The sequence below is a fragment of the Aethalodelphis obliquidens genome, unplaced genomic scaffold, assembly GCF_003676395.1.
Source record: "Aethalodelphis obliquidens isolate GAN/ISIS:26980383/991018 unplaced genomic scaffold, ASM367639v1 scaffold11, whole genome shotgun sequence".
Classification (NCBI taxonomy): Eukaryota; Metazoa; Chordata; class Mammalia; order Artiodactyla; family Delphinidae; genus Aethalodelphis; species Aethalodelphis obliquidens.
This window is the reverse complement of record NW_020837955.1, coordinates 11,228,935-11,246,790: the sequence shown is the minus strand read 5'-3', so window position 1 is coordinate 11,246,790 and position 17,856 is coordinate 11,228,935. Positions and strand designations below refer to the sequence as shown.

The window sequence follows — 17,856 nt, the reverse complement described above, 5'->3', positions numbered from 1 at the left end:
AGCAAGATCAGCTTGGGGCTTTGTGACCACCTAGAGGGGTGGGATAGGGAGGGTGGGAGGGAGACGCAAGAGGGAGGGGATATGGGGATATTCGTATATGTATAGCTGATTCACTTTGTTATAAAGCAAAAACTAACACACCATTGTAAAGCAATTATACTCCAATAAAGATGTTAAAAAAAAAACTGAAATAGCCACACCAAACACACACACACACACACACACAAACACATACACCTACCTAGTACTCCCTCTATCCCTCCCTACCCCTCCAATTCCTAAAATTTGTCTGGAGAAGAGTTAAAGATGGATACTGGTTTCATCAGGAGTACTGTCAAAATTTACAATCCTAGTGCTGTTTCTTAGCTGTATTTAAGGGTGCTACAGCCCCCTGCTGGTCCTAGAACACATCTGGGAGCTGGTGGTTTTAGTCTTGGTTCAAATTAACTCAAAATACCATCACAGACATAATCAAGGCACACAACTGGCATAAACAGAGCTCATTAATGTTTAAAAATAAAAGGGAACAAAGTTTTATCAATGAAAAGACTTTTATTAGATATTACATTAAAATACCTTTATAGAGGAAGAAAACAGCATACCTCCCAAATTCAGTAACTTTGGAAATCAAACACATATTCTCTTCCCTGCCTGCACCCTTAACAAACCTCTACACATTCTGTTACTGCTTGCACACAAAAGGGACTTGACTGAAATTTGCCTGTAGTAGGAGTAATTATTTGTCTTATTAAAAATTACTATATATATATCCATGAATAGAAATCTCAAGATGTCACTCAGGTCATACTATGATATGAACTAATAAAATACAGCTCCCAGAAGAATAACCGTTTCACCTGAATAATGTGTTCTTGTTTTATATCATCTTATTTCTAAATAGTATGAACAGAGCAATCTCAATGAATAATTTTAGTATTCACTAATTCTAAAATATGACATCTATTAGTATACTCATAATAGTATATTATTGTGAAACAGTACTACAACACAGCTGAAAGATTTGATACTGTTCACCTTTGAGTTTAAAATTTAGGTATTAGAAAGATACTTGCCACATTTTAATTATAACTCTAACTCTTATAATGATTAAGAATATACCAATGTAGTTAATAGAAAATCACTATGCATCTCAAGTAGAGTATGCAGTTTGGTTGCTATATAGCTTCAACAACAACAATACAAACTAGCAAAGCTGAAAAAGGTCCTGAGAAGAGTAACTGATATCAATAACAGTCAGGACTCTCTTTAAAACATTTTTTTTAAAGACTATTTTTGGAAATATGGAAGGTATACAAGGAGTACTACTAAAATTACCAAAAATTGGTGTATGTGGGGACTCACAGAAACCTGGAGTAGTCACAGTTAGGACAAACAAACCATGGTGCAATTATAAAGATGGGAGTCCTTCCATGAGTCACAAAAAAATTCAACTTTGTTACAACAGAGTACCTTAATAGTAGTTTACATATTTAAAGTCCTAAACCTGCAGGATTTACCTTTACCCCAAGATAAAGCATAATCCCTAAACTTAAATATGTTCAACAGAGGCTGAACTAGTGTTTAGTACAGAGATTTGGGGATCTTAACCTTCCAAGGACATATTCTTTCCCAAAATATCCCCATATGCCCTGTGAAAGACTTATTGGGCTGGACAGATTACATTCTTGTGAAAGTTAATCATGGCTTCAGGCTTTGAAAACTATGGTCTCAGCAAACTTTATTTCCACTAACTTATTACCTTGAGAATATTGTATCTGTTGAAGATTCCACCTGCATGACCTCCATCTCTGTGCTCTCGGACTGTACTCTGCATCTGATGGAAAAATATTCCAAATATACGTGCATTAGCTTTTGTGTTTTTTTTTGATTTAGGGAACATGGTTCTTGACTCATATGATTCTATTTTTGAGAATACAAAATGGGTTTTTAACATTTTTGTTGTTTAAGGAATGAATTCTATAAGTTCACACGTACTATTTTTGAGGGATAGCAGATAGCTAATACAATCAATCTAAAAATACATATAGGTGAAAATTATACAATGCAAACTACAGGAAGAAAAAGAAACAAGCAGATGCATAGGTGAGCTAAACATACAAAGCCAACCACTTCACATACCAAAAAAAACCCCAATGATTTATTTGTTCCCATTTGTTTTGCTCTAATAAAGCACAATTTGTATTTCATTGAGAGTTGGAGTTTCCTGAGCTTTAGAACTAAGTCTCACTCAACTTTGTATCTCTGTGCTCAGCTCACACATTTAGGGTATGATGTTCTTCAAAGTGCAAGGCAGTATTCTAAGATTTTGGTGGATCCAAGAGTTTTATGGAAAGAAAGCTAGAAAAAAATTTCCTAGATAAGTAGCATTCACATGTTCTGGGTCTTGTCTAAGATACTGGGCTTTGCAATTGCCTTCATGAAGGAACAAAGTATTAGCAACCTCTTCTTCAACAGAATTCTGTGTATTAATTGTAGTGCTAAACCAAGTTATTAGAATTAAGGTTTACTGAGATAGTGTACTTTAAATGCTGATTTCAGAAGTTTTCCAGGTGGCAAAGAGTTAGGGACATTAAAAAACCCTGCTACATACATGTTCAAGTAGATCTGGAAACTTCTGGGAAATTTAGCCTACTGAACCAACATTTATTTAAGGTATATGAACATACCTCTTCCTCCACAGACTGAAACTCTTTATCATCAGGAGACAGATCTATGAGAATTGTTCCACTTCCAGAGGTGTTCAGAGTTAAGTATGGGTTAAGACCTATCAAATGAAATTTAAAGGTAAAAAAATATTTGCCAAAAAACCCCCCAATAAACATCAACCCAAAACAACCACCTAATTTATCTGATGCTTACTACCGATTTTAAAAAACTTTTTATTTTAGGATAATTTAGATTTACAGGAAGGCTGAGAGCACTCAGAGTTCCTGTGTGCTCTCACTCCACTTCCTAATATTACCATCAGGAACATTAATGTTTCCTTAATGTTACCATTTTACACAATCATAGTACACCTGTCAAAAATTAAGTAAAGTTCAGATTTTATTCGGATTTCACCAGTTTTCCCCACTAATGTCCTTTTACTTTACCAGGATCCAAACCAGAATATCACACTGCATTTAGATGACTGTTTTTTTTAATCTTACAAGTCATAAGGGTTTTGTGAGAATAGTTCACAAAATCTTTCTATTCTTTATTTCCTGTTTGTCACATGTTTTCTTCTTCAAATTATTTCCTTTATTAACTAGGCAGCCCTTTCAGCATTTGGTCCCTTTATTTTTTGTAAAATTGAGGAAGAAACTTGCGTGGCCTTAGGTAATTTTAAATCATCCAAGAATGAGAAGTCATAAAGTCTACTAATGATGGAATGCTTATTCTAACCCATGATAGATTCTTTAATTCAGCAATGAATTTGTCACATTTTCTGAATGTCAACAGTCAAGATAATCATATATATTTTTGTATCTTTACTCTCACAAAAGCTTTTTAAATGGAATCTTAAAACAGAATTTTCTAATTTCTTTGTTACAACTGTAACACAACTCTCCTTTAATCTCTACAAGATCTCCAGAGCTCCACTGTTTTCTGAGTTAGGGCTCAGATGCTTTACTGCTGGGTTAATGCATGATGGTTTGCCTCTGGAGACTAAGAGCACTGTTCTGGTCTGAGTAACAGTACTACCACCAACATGCCAAACTCTAATAAAGATGTATAGATATGGCTGAATTACAATGTCTACAGGAAGTATGGAGACTATACAGAGAAGGTATTTTATAGAAAAAATACTTAATAAAGTCTGTGACAAACACTTGACTAAGCCATCTTCTAATGGCCTCAAGAAGACATTTATCAGTGCTGAAAGATGAGAACAAGTAATCTATTTTTTTAAAAAATAAATTTATTTATTTATTTATTTTTGGCTGCATTGGGTCTTTGTTGCTGCGCGTAGGCTTTTGCTAGTTGCAGCGAGCGGGGGTTGCTCTTTGTTGCGGTGCGTGGGCTTCTCACTGTGGTGGCTTCTCTTGTTGTGGAGCATGGACTCTAGACGCGTGGGCTTCAGCAGTTGCTGCGCACGGGCTCAGTAGCTGTGGGTCACGGGCTCTAGAGTACAGGCTCAGCAGTTGTGGTGCAAGGGTTTAGCTGCTCTGCGGCATGTGGGATCTTCCCGGACCAGGGCTCGAACCTGTGTCCCCTGCATTGGCAGGCGGATTATTAACCACTGCACCACCAGGTAAGTCCCAGAAAAAGTAATCTACTGACTTGATGCACTGAATGATAGCTAAGGCTGTTAAGTCAGCGAGATGAGAGAGTGTCAGAAGCTTGCCACTGGTTCCATTTTGCAAATTGGGTATAATATAGGTATAGAATCTTGGCTTCAAATGAAAATGAGGAAGGTGGTAACTTTATGTAGGAAAGTGACCCTGATGTGCTAGATCAGACAGTCATTCTGTGTCATGATGTTTCTCCTCCATGTAGGAATGAATGTTCCTACTAAATTGTAGCTGGATGTTATCAGAATGACCAGAGGCAGCACGGAGGTACGTACCTGACACTTGAAGGCGGTGTACCTGTTTCCATCGTTTCCTGAGCCTTTCAACAGTCTTAACTGCTATCCTACCAGATCCAGTGTTTTCTAGTAGAGTCATGATGCCAGTCCACAACTGAGGGTTCTAGCTCCTCTTCATACTAACATTCCAGGGAGCCATGAATCTTCCCTCTTCTTTATCTCATAAAATTTTGTCTTCTATACTAGAAATATCCAAGACTATCTCGCATTTTAAATGTTCTGCCCCAGTTCCTATCAGGCAAGTAAAGTGCATCTACCTTTAATCAATTCTATTCCAGAATTCCAGTCTAAAACATTCTTTAGCTTGAATCACCTGATTTTCAAAGCTCTCTTTTTTCTTCTTCAAGAGATGGACCTATCCTGGCTAGCATACATCCTTCCCTAAAAATGCTCTCAGTTTTGCTAATGGGGGTTTGTCTTTAACCACAGTTGTACAGCCAGGTCTTCAATTACAGGATGTTTCTGACCCTGGGGTACATCACTCCCTCAGTTTAACAATGAACTTAAAATGTGGTTCTGACACCTAAAATAATTCATCTTTTATACTCAAGACCTGATATACAGGAAGTGTGAATATCTACTGAACAAACGCAATTTGCATTTTCCTAACATATCAACATTCAAGAGAAATAAAATATTTTTCAACTTTGTTTTGCTAAGTTTCTTTAGTTGCAACATTACTATTCCCCAATATTTTTTTTTTGTTTTTCTTTTGTTCCCCAATATTTTTACTGCAAGTGTTTAGAATTTAACTACAACAAAAGAGATTCACAACATTATTTTATGGGCAGGCCTGAACACCTAGTCATTACCTATTATATTACCATAAGATATTAGATATCCAAGTTTCAGATCTTTTAGAACCATACAATTTTTGAGCTACAATAACTTCAGAAATAAGTGAATGGAAATAACGGAAAAAACTTCAGAGATAAAGCAACACCCACATTTCTCAATGGCCCAGACACTTCACTTAGGTTCAGAGTTAAAGGTAGCAGCTCAGGAAGCTTAACAGTGGCAGATTTAAGATTCGATCCCAGGTTTCTGGAATCCTACTCAGTATGCTTCTTATTAAGTGGACTCTCTGTTACAGATTTTAAAATTATCATTTACTAAGTTGAGGGCTGCCTTTGTGCAAGCTGTTAAACTGATGATAGCAATGACTTAAAATGAAATACCTTGTTGCCCAGAGATAAGTCTCTCAACTCCTTTAATTAGTTTGTGTCTATGTCCATAAGCATTGATTCCAATCTCCTTCAGCTCCTTGTGCCCCATCTCAACTAATACATCCAAAGTGATCTTACAAAAGAGAATGAAACTGTTTAGAAGACTTGTTTGGAAGACATTCATATATTGGTGTTCTCACAATGTATTAGATTTATCCATTTATTTCAAATTATTCTAAACAGATTAGAAATGAAAGCACACCAGCTGTTAAACTGAAACTGAAAAGATGCAGATAATTAAACAGAAAGTTGAGTCATGAACTACCAAAAATATCATTATTTTCATTTAATATAAGAACCTGAGCAGAACTAAACTGTAAAACAAAAATGCATTTTCAAATTAGCCATATTTAGGCACACTATTTTACCATCACTCTGCATCCAACCTATTTACACAATGTCTTAATGTAATGTTCCTACAGACTCTGGACTATGCTAACTGATAACTTGAGCATCATTGTTCAAACTAAGCCTTTTACCTCAAATATATTATTCCCATTTTGTGAAACTGAAGACATTCTTTAAAATCCTGTATTTTTTTTTACAAATCTTCCATGAAGCTTTCCCTGAACAGTCCAGCTTGTAGTAATCCTTTTTTTCTTATAATTTCTATGCCAAAAACTTGACTCTTTATATGTTCTTGGTATAGCTCCCTAACTAGATCGAAAGTTCCTTAGAGGTGCAAGTCTATAATAATTATATTTTCTGGACTCAAAAAATCAGTGAATGTATTCTGACAGAACACTTTAAATTAGGACTGTTCTAGAAACGCCCAGATATATAGTTTGTGTGTCTATGTGTCTCCCCATAGTGGCTAGCAAAGTGTCAGGCTTAGAGTGGGTAGTGACTGACACAACAGAATTGAACAAACTGAGCTCAAGGATAACTTACTTTTAAGAAATGAATACGCTAAACTTACTCAAGAAAGCTATTTTACTGCTACTACATAAGAAACAATTTTTATGTGCTAATAAACTAAATGCATATTCCAAGAACAAGCCAAATTAGAAGACTGACTGATTTCCAGTCTCTTAAAAAAACATCCTTTTCACCCCTCAACAGGCTGAATGGTTCAGGGCATGTCAAGTATGTTCTATTTTTCCCTTGAGGTTCCCCCAAACACCAAACCAAGCAAAACAACTCATGTACTTACCTGTTCTCTCTCAAATATATCCATTAGGTGTTCAAGTCCAAGATTCCTTACAAACTGAGTTATGCTAAAATCTACTCCTGGAACTAGAAAATAAAAAAAATCACAGTACACAAAATTTCCTATCAGAATAACGTGTATCAACATTATAACAGCAAAGTTTTGTGACATTATTACATGCATGAAGAATGTAAAGATGAAGCAAAATATTAACAGCCGTTTGGGATATAATATTAAACTTAACATCAAAAATTGCAAGGAGAAAGCTATAAAATTTCAACATTATTAGAAGAGAAGAGTTAACCAATGGGGAACTCTCATGTTACAAAGATATCTTTTATCTTTTCTTTTTAAGAAATTTTATTTTTAATTGTATCTTTCAAATATGTTTCCATACAGCTTAAACTAATAAAATGTTATATGTCAATTATATCTCAATTAAAAAAGCAAAGTCTCCCTATCTTTGAAGAGGTAATAAACTATTTTACAAAAAAAGTTTATGAAAATAAGTTCCAGTGTTGCATAGGGTGAGATCAATTTTGACAGGTAAAAGGTAAAGAGACTGTAGGTATGTGTCTTTTTTTCTTTTCTTTTTTTTTTGGCTGTGCCACATGGCTTGTGGGATCTTAGTTACCCAACCAGGGACTGAACCTAGGCCCACAGCAGTGAGAGCGCTGAGTCCTACCCACTGGACCGCCAGGGAATTCCATTTCTTTTCTTTTTAAAAAATGATATTCAAAATTAGGTATTTTGATGTGGGGTTAAAAGTATTTCATAATTCTGTAATAGTACACTGGAAGAGATAAATAAAGGCATAAGTACTCAACCAAAAGGACTTCTATACCTTTCAAAAAGTATGTTTACATCTAAAGAGTAGGTTAGCAGCAGAACACTCATCAAGTCTCATCGCAGAGGGAGAAAGTTTCATTAGGAATTCTAATACTAATGTAAAGAAAACAATAAAAGGCTAAAACTTTTAGGCTATGTTAATCTGATACTAACAGTTGTATCTAAGGTTAAAAAAATGGCTTTTTAGTAATCCAAATGACAATATGTGGCTACAATACCAGTTATTTTGGCTGAATGTCTCACCTTCCTTTTTCTCCAAACTGGAAGCACCCTCTGTTCCACTTGAACTAACTACTGAAGACAGTTCAGAAAAACTGCCGGATAAGTTGTCAAGACTGCTGGCTGCAGAAAGGCTTGATGGGCTGGATGGACCTGAAGACAGAGCATCTGCAGTGGCTCCTGGGCTTCTCACGCCATTGAGCACTTGAGATTTATAACATGAAGGCAGAGCAGAAGGGGGCATGGCTGCTGTCAGGAGAGCACTGACATCATCTGCCTAGGGTATATGTCAGAGAGATGAAATCTGCAATAAGCAAGTTTTAAAATTCTATACTATACCCAACAGAACGCATTAAAAAATATGAAAAAAACCCAGCAGATTTGCACTAGAATTGCTTATTATATAAAAATTATTTTACAAAGTGAACCAAATAAGTAATATTCAGCTAAATAAGTGATATTCAGCTATTGAACATAAAACATTAATACAGAACACATCTTCTGAGACATACAAAATAAAACTGTTAAATGTGGCAAAGCAAGAAAAAAATCCTAAGATACCATGATTGAAAAGCACTGAATTTTAGAAATATAAAATTTAAAAAGATTTAAAATCTTTTAAAGGCATTCTGAAGACGTAATTCAATCTACATAGAACTTTAGCAAACAGAATGAGGTGTGTTTTTTTTTTTTTTAAATATCCAGTAATGTATTTGTTCCTCAAAACTGAACATTTGGAAGGGTAGGAAAAAAGATAATCATTTTAATCAAATCTGCTAGAATGGAAAAAAAAATCCCAACTTTACTGGTATATTAATTTGTTTAATAAGTAACAAATAACTATTCTTTAACAATGCTCAATTAAGACACTAAGTAATTAACATTCAGCAAGAAGTAAACAGTACTTGTTTTCATGGCTTTTCATTTATACTGCCTTTTCAATCCTCACCCTTTTCTTCCCCTGAATCTGAGGACTCCCATGACACTCATAGTTGGTATCTAACACTTAAAAGTAACATTAGCACAATTTTTGGGGTGCTTTTTATGTACTTGATACCACGCCGAGGACTTTAAATATATCACCTCATTTAATTCTCATATTAACCAGATATATTTTACCTGCATTTGGAGATTAGGTAACTGAGGCTTTGAGGTTAGGCAACTTGCAACACTGTACAACTGTAAATGGTAGAGCTGGAATTCTAAGGCAGGTCTGTTTGACTCTAAAACCCATGCATGTTTAGTGCACCCTGTTTCAATGTCACTTAATTATATCTCGTGGACTAACATGTGCAGACTGAATTAGAAAAGGTCACTTCTAAGGTAGTTTGGAACTGGAAGGATATTTCTCTTAAGAAATAATGTTGCAAATATGGTTGGGTTGTCAGCCTGCTGAGAAAATTCAATTCAACCCCCAATGCAGCTGAACTAAATCAGCTTCTCAATGTAACTTGCAACAGTGGAATCTCAGTAGAAAGCAGTGCGCAGAAGAGACTCCCCTTCCTCTCCACCTCAAGAAGAATTTCTTCCCCGTTTCCCTCCACTGCTCTGGGTCAATGTCTTCAGTGGCAGAGGCAAGAGAAGCACTTGCATCACAGTGGCCAAAGCAGAGGTTGGAGGCCACAATGGAGACACCTACAGGAGTTTCCTTGGGAGAGGAAAGAAAAAAAGACTTCCCATGGAGAACTGGAGGAACAAACTTGTTTCGTGAACAGTTTTGGTGGGGTAAGCAATAAAATCTTTGTGATGAGGCAGTGCTGGGAGGGAAGAAAATCTCTATAAAGGCAGGCTTTGCGGCTGCACCCTGAAGGCGATGTTCCCAGCTGGGGAAGTTCATAAAGACCCATGGGCCTGTAGCATCTTGTGCCCTATGCACTGTAACAGCATCCACTGAGGGCCTTGCCTGCTTGTTTCCTAACTAATGTAAGCAGCTATACCTTATACTTCTTTTTCCCACTTCTAAAAGTACTCAGCTTACAGTAACTGATAATTCTATTATTTACTCATTATGTTTTAATACCAAAGAGGTCTAAAATTTAAATTGGGCTAAAAGCCAGATTTTGCCACATTCACCATAAAGACATTTTATATATACCAAGTGAATTTTAAAAAGTCAGGAAAGCACTGAGATTTTTCAAAGAGCCCATCACTTACTGAAACTAAATCTAAAGGTGTTTGTCCTTCCTGATTTTTAAGAGTTGGATCAGCTCCATGGGCCAACAATAAAGCACAAAGCTGTGTTCGTCCCTTTTGGGCTGCTTCGTGCAAAGGTGTGAAAGCCCATTTGTCCGTAGCATTGACACACGCATTATACTTTATTAGTAAAGCTGCTACATCTACATGCTGTAAAAGAAAATACTCCTGTTACAGTCGGAAATATTATTTTATTGTACTTTAGTTCTTAAAAAGAAACCAGCTATATACCTATTTTTCCAGTTTCAAACTTACTCTAGAATGAAAAACTGTGTTTTCCCCCCATCATCATAATTTATGGGTAGCTGATTAAAAATTACAGTAGTAGACATTTACCTAACTTGAGAAAATATCTAGAAAATCATTAAGAATTCTACACAGGAACTAAATTAATAGCACTTTAACAGTTTCTAATTTATTTAAGTGTTATAACTGCTAAACATCAATTTATAAACCAGCAGCTTTCCTTAATTAATCAACTGAAGATGGTCAATACTGATTGTTAACATTCAAGGCTATTATAAGTCAGGAACAACGCATCTCATCTCTACAGATTCGTATGAATCCCAATGAAGTTTCTGGGCACCAACAAATAAACAAAATCACCAACATCTCACTGAAAATAAGATGCATGTGCTAAGGAAGGCAATACAACAGAAGACAAAACGTGCTGCACGTCACATGGCAAGCTACAGCAGATTCGGAATTGAAACCTGGAAGTTATTTAACCTCTTTAGTTCTCATATTTACTTCTCTGTAAAATGAATTCCTTTTGAATTGTAATACTGATTTTCACTTTAAAAATTTCAGACATTTTTAAAGGTAACATGAAAGAACTTACCCCATAAGATGCTGCATTGTGTAAAGGAATAAGTCCTCCTTTGTCTTGAGCATTCACATCAGCTCCATGTTGTAGCAGATACTCTGCAACTTCTAAGTTATTATAACCAGCTAATTTAGAAAAAAAGTAAAATTACTTGTTAATATAAAAAATAGCTACATATATGTATATATACAAAAGATAGGATTTTTAAAATAAGAGATTTTTATAGAAATCTGAAATTCTCCAATGGAGTCTATTAAAGATTTATCTTATGAAAAAAAAACTGCCCACCGGCCTCAAGTTGGAAGCTTTCAGTAATGATACCCATTTGTTTTGGAGACTCTAAAGTTCTATTGACTGTTATACTTAAATCTTTCCTTTTAAAACCTTCTTACCAAAGTCCCTGCCTTCATAGTTGTTGTATACACAACTTCCTGAACTCAGGTACATGGTCTCAAGGCTGCAAGCAAAAGACATCCAATCATATAAAAGCCAAGTTAGGAACACAAGTGGCTAGCAGAGCAGAAGACAACACACCAGTGTGGGTCTCAGGGCCCCATTTCCCCATAAGGCCACAAGGACATGCTTTTTGCTAGAGAGAACGTAAGGGTGCATATCTCTACAAGCAGCAGAATCCATTGCTGCTAAAGCCATGAAGTAATAAAACTTAGTATTTTATAAATGTACCGTAACCTCCCAGCTGTCATTTTGAGAACTGTCAGCTATCTTAGTAAATGCATGCTCACGGTAAAGTATGTATATTTTATTTGACACATAATCAATAGTTTGAAAGCAAATCTGGAACTTAATTTTGTCAGCATAAAATCAGGTATCACTTGAAACTTTAAAATAGTTCAAAGTATTTAACTCATTCATTTTTACTGTAGTTTTCAGCCTTTTGCTGAAAGAGCTAAAGCAAAACAAACAAAAAAAATTTAGTAAGATCAAGTGAAGAAAAACGAAACTACAAAACTACCATAAGCTAAATACTACACCAAATCCAAAAGTCCTTCCAGATCTCAAGGTATAATACCGCCTAAGTAAGAAACATTTTGTGTATACAATGTATTTGCCACTTACAAAGAACACAGACTTAAATAGTAATATTAAATGTTCTAGGTAAGCTACCATAAAGATACAAAGCTGATATACGCAATTATGCACAGCACAGCACAATTCAAATCAGAGGTCAGGCCACATTTTGTCTTCCATGGACTAGAAACTCCTGATTGCCAGTGAAAGAAGAAAAGCTTTACCTCGCTTTGTTAGCATTTGTGGCTTATCACTTTTAGTGCACTTTTAATGCTCTAAAAGACACATAGATGGAGTAATTCTTTTCCTTTGCCAGTGGGGTTCCAACTTACATGGGGTCATAATTTAAAGGTAAAAACCACATACACTAAAATTATCTCTTAAGGGACTTCCCTGGCAGTACAGTGGTTGCAAGGGGCCCGGGTTCAACACACCTGGTTGGGGAACTAAGATCCTACATGCTGCACAAGGCGTGGCCAAAAAACACAACAAAAAACCCCCCCAAAACAACAAAAACCTAGGAACATAGTTGCTCACACTGTGAGACTGAAAGGAACTGAGAGAAGAGTAAACTTACACCTCCTACATTACACAAAGTGGCAGAAACACCTACATTCTTTTTCTCTTTTCAAACCACGTGTTTTTAGATAAAACTTGTATGAGTCAAATGTGCCTATGATGTAACTCCACTAAAGTATTAGTTGTAGCTCAGTGATTTTAATGGCCCATTCCCTAGCATCTTTTTTTTTTAAAGGAATATGCATTTGTAACTACTGTTTTTATTTATTTTTTATTTTTATATTTATTTTTGCGGTACACAGGCCTCTCACTGTTGTGGCCTCTCCCGTTGTGGAGCACAGGCTCCGGATGCGCAGGCTCAGCGGCCATGGCTCACAGGCCCAGCTGCTCCGCGGCATGTGGGACATTCCCTGACCAGGGCATGAACCCCTGTCCCCTGCATTGGCAGGCGGACTCTCAACCACTGCGCCACCAGGGAAGCCCTATTGTTTTTATTTAAAAATTTTTTTTTGGCCAAGTGGCATGCAGGGTCTTACTTTCCTGACCAGGGATTGAACCCGTGCCTCCTGCAGTGGAAGCATGGAGTCTTAACCACTGGACCGCCAGGGAAGTGCCCCTAGCATCTTCAATGCAGCTCAAAAAGCTGTGCTGAAATCACAATGCTGCATTACATGCAGTGAAGACAAAGATACACAGCACCAATTTTATGAGTGAAAACTTCGAACAAATGTTTTGTACTCAACTGTATTCCCCAAATATCCTGTGTTGAAGCCCTATCCACTAGTACTGTAGAATGTGACTGTATTTGGAGATAAGGCCTTTTAAGAGATAATTAAGTTAAAACAAGGCCGTTAGGGTCAACCCTAATTTAATGCGACTGTTGTCCTTTTAAGAGGAGGAGATTAGGACATAGAGACACCAGTGATGCACATACACAGAGAAAAGGCCATGTGAAGCCCCAGAGAGAAGGTGGCCATCTGCAAGCCAAGGAGCGAGGCCTCAGAAGAAACCAATCCTGCCAACATTTCCAGAACTGAGAAAAAACATTTCTGTTGTTTAAGCCACCTAGTCTGTGGTAATTTGTTAAGGCAGGCCTTACAAACTAATATGACAAGTAACAAGAAGTTTATGTAACTTCTGGAAGTCTTTAAAGATTTTTTCCTGCTTATGCTTAACAGCTATCATCAGAAGAATGGAAAGATTTAGCGTTCCATGAGGATGGCCAGCTCAGCAGGCCTACTTTTAAAGTTTCTGTAGCCAAAACACACTCACCAAAGATGATTCAAACAATATGATGACCTGGAATAAAGGTTCCAAAGCACATGGTGACTGGCAGAGCCTCTTTCGATTGTTCTTAATGAATGTAACATGCTAGCGCTAAAGTGAACATGGCCCTGTACAAATACACTAGAGTATAATTGCTGTATTAGAAGATACTTGATTTGAATCTTTCAAATTTACTTACAGGAAATATTTTACTCAGGTAAAACCAATCTTAGATGTCACCAGCCTCAATCTGTGACACTTCATTCACTTACCTGCTAAATGTAAAGGGGTCGAATGTCGGCCTTGGGTATCACGGCAATTCACATTATCTGGTGAAGACAACTTCTTTACTCTGGCTAAACAACCCTTCTTGGCAGCATCCAACAAAGCTGCATCTCCCCTAAGTAGATCTTGAATATCTGTATCTCCATCTTTAACAAGATCCAAGGGAGTATTTCCATCTCTATTTTTCTTTGTAGGGTCTGCACCATGCTGGGCATGTGAAAAACAGAAAAGGAGGAATTACCTTAAGTTTGCCCTTGGTCAATGAGAAAATATTCAATGTAACGATACCAAAGAAAACTTTTTTTTTTAAACATCTTTATTGGAGTATAATTGCTTTACAATGGTGTGTTAGTTTCTGCTTTATAACAAAGTAAATCAGCTGTACATATATCCCCATATCTCCTCCCTCTTGCATCTCCCTCCCACCCTCCCTATCCCACCCCTCTAGGTGGTCACAAAGCACTGAGCTAAAGAAAACTATTTTATGCAGAGACTATACCTTAAAGGTTAACATGACTGTTAATAATGCTTAATTTAATAAATAAAAAATTACAATAAAAAATACAGAGGCACTTAAATATTACTGGACTTTAACAATGCAATAATATAGTCAAAATTTTAAACTACATTCAAAACAAGGTAGTATTTCACTAAAAATTACCTTTCACATATGCTATTTTTAGTTTTCACAAACATATTTCAATGTTTGTATAAATTTAACTATACTCTTGTTTTTACTGTAAAATATCTACACTGGTACCAGTATAGATAAACAAGTACTATCAATTTCATTAGTACTAGATAAACCTGGCTTATACTGTTCATGACATTTATTCTGAAATCTAGGCACAGAATTAGATTTTTGCTTCATACCCCCTAACTAGTTTAAGTTTACATTAGAATTATTAGAAATATCATAAACATATTCTACATAATATACCCTGTCCATAAGTACTTAAATATACCTGGAGCAGAAGTTTGCAAATTTCATATTTTCCTTTTGCTGCAGCTTCATGTAAAGGTGTAAATTTCCATAAGTCTGCTACATTAACCACTGCTCCATGCTTAACAAGAAGTTCTGCAACTTCATAATGTCCATAAGAACATGCATTGTGCAAAGGTACAAGGCCTCTGAAAAGTTAAATAAGCAACACAACACAAAGATATATTTAATTTAAATAATTACATACAGCTGATAAATTTCTTGACCTGCATAAGAAATTTTACTGATTTAAATTTATAGAACCTAAATTTATTGAAAGCAGAAATGGAATTACTTTGGGGCGGGGGGGTGGGCAGAGAGGACATTTTAAAAATATTTAAAATTGCAGAGAACACAACAAACATCTATTTTGCAACATCTAGAATTAAGAATATTCTATTCTATTCTATAGCCATGCAGCGCAGCTTATGGGATTTTAGTTCCCTGACCAGGGGTCAAACCTGGGGCCACGGCAGTGAGAGCAATGAGTCCTAACCACTCAACTGCCAGGGAATTCCCAAGAATTATATATATATACTTTTTTTTCCTTGTCTTTTTTATTTTACATCTTTATTGGAGTATAATTGCTTTACAATGGTGTGTTAGTTTCTGCTTTATAACGAAGTGAATCAGTTATACATATATATATATCCCCATATCTCTTCCCTCTTGTGTCTCCTTCCCTCCCACCCTCCCTATCCCACCCTTCTAGGTGGTCACAAAGCACGGAGCTGATCTCCCTGTGCTATGCGGCTGCTTCCCACTAGCTATCAGTTTTACATTTGGTAGTGTATATATGTCCATGCCACTCTCTCACTTTGTCCCAAGAATTACATATTTTTAAAGAAAAATAATTTTAAGATAAACTGGAAGAATTCAAGTATCCTCAATGAAAAATTTACCACATTGAAAATCAGCATCACACTATTTTTGTAGTCTCCTTGGCCATTATAAAAGGCATTATGCAACTAAGTCTTTATATAAATGCTACTCATCATAAAATCTCAACTGAAATTAAGAAGCTTTATTTAAGCCAGTTAGGAAGCAGACTTCTCTGAAAATAAAAGAACTACCATCTATCATAAAAATGTTTTCAGATTTTCCTAAAAAGGTCAGATAAAGGAACAGAGAGGCCATGGCAATTGTTGGTACTTGCCCTTTATCTTTAGCGTGCACATCAGCTCCGTGTTGCAGCAGATATTCCACCACAGACACCCGATTATAGCCAGCTGCAAAATGGAGTGGCGTAGACTGACGCCCTTCAATGTCTCTGCAGTTGACACTCTGAACAGTACACAATTTCTATAGGACACAACACAGTATACACATGATGTTACATATTCCGACTTCTTTTCATTCATTTAGTAGAAATTTCAAATGTCTGATTTATTTTCTTGTCTCATCTTATCAGTATTCTCATACACATGATGCTACATATTCTGACTTGTTTTCATTCATTTAGTAGAAATTTCAAATGTCTGATTTATTTTCTTGTTTCATCATATCAGTATTTTCAGAAACTCTTTGCTATTTATTCTTATTTCATCTTGTCATTTATTGAGAATCCCTCTGGTCCTCTTATCTAAAATCATCTACCTTTGCTAAAGCTAGTAGGTAAATTTTATTATTACCATTACTGCTATATACATAAAGGTAATGCAAGTACCTGAAAGCAATCATAGCTTTCATTTTGTGAAAAATGTATGTAGAGATACACTGGATCATAGAAGCATGATGGCATCACCTGGGAACTTGTTAAAAACTCAGATTCTCAGACTCCCACCTACTGAATCAGAATCTGCACTCTGACACGATCTCTAGGTGATCTGTAAGCACATTAACGTTTGAGAAGTACTGTTCTAGAACAGTAGTTCTTAAATTTTCATGTGCAGTGGGTGCAACCTCCAGATTTCCTAATCCAGTATGTCTGAGATGGGGCCTGAGAAGTTGCATTTCTAACAAGCTTGCAGGTGATGCTGATGCTGGCAGTTGAGGAATTACACTTAGAGAATTATACTGTACTATATGGAATGAATTAACTAATAGAATGATATTGGTTAGGTACCATCCTTGGGAGAATTAAAAAAAAGTCACTCAAAGAATTTTTTTGTGTTTTGTTGGTTCAGATGAGGACGTCTAGCTGAGAAAGGCTGTCAGAGTAACACTTAAAATACTCAACAGTATTTTGCATGAAAAGTATGAACATTTGGGGAAGGAAAGCAACATAGATAATAAATCATGGTGTTCAAAAAAAGTCAAGAGTATTTTAGTAAAGAATATTAGTAAAAACCCTTCCCTCCCCCCTTTTTAAAACTACCCTACCCTAAAAGCAGGGATAACTTTAAGCCTAATAAACCAAAGGAGCCAGCTATCAGTGGATTTATCTCAACAGGTTTAGTAACAGGTCTGATAAAGCTCTTCAGTGCTTCCCAAACAAGATGTCCCAAGAAACACTGAGAAACAGTGTTTCATGGGTCTGAAGCCAGGCTCTAGGAATGAGTATTTTTAACACGTGTCAAGTGCTGCTAGGTTTGGTAGTTACCACTGGCCACTCTAACTTCCTAGCTCTCAAGTTTAATTTTGTCCACTCAGACAAGTTTTCTAATAGTAAGCTGTCCAAAAAGTATGTAGCCTGATAGCTCACCAGTAAACACAACCAAGCACATAATTAAGTGTTCACTGGGTAAATGTCCCAGTGATTCATACCAAGCCACCTGTCTA

General features: G+C 36.2%; 1 protein-coding gene across 3 annotated transcripts in view; it reads right to left on the bottom strand.

The window, feature by feature from the left end:
* Positions 1-17,856, bottom strand: part of TNKS2 (tankyrase 2) — a 67,964-nt gene that overhangs the window by 15,049 nt on the left and 35,059 nt on the right. For all 3 annotated transcript variants that reach the window (XM_027112030.1, XM_027112031.1, XM_027112032.1), the window contains 10 exons: positions 16,292-16,437; positions 15,119-15,284; positions 14,141-14,360; positions 11,070-11,179; positions 10,190-10,378; positions 8,060-8,312; positions 6,971-7,053; positions 5,770-5,890; positions 2,688-2,785; positions 1,760-1,834 (listed from right to left, as the gene is read on the bottom strand). In XM_027112030.1, coding sequence (XP_026967831.1) covers positions 1,760-1,834; positions 2,688-2,785; positions 5,770-5,890; positions 6,971-7,053; positions 8,060-8,312; positions 10,190-10,378; positions 11,070-11,179; positions 14,141-14,360; positions 15,119-15,284; positions 16,292-16,437 — 1,461 coding nt within the window. The remainder of the gene's footprint in view (positions 1-1,759; positions 1,835-2,687; positions 2,786-5,769; positions 5,891-6,970; positions 7,054-8,059; positions 8,313-10,189; positions 10,379-11,069; positions 11,180-14,140; positions 14,361-15,118; positions 15,285-16,291; positions 16,438-17,856) is intronic.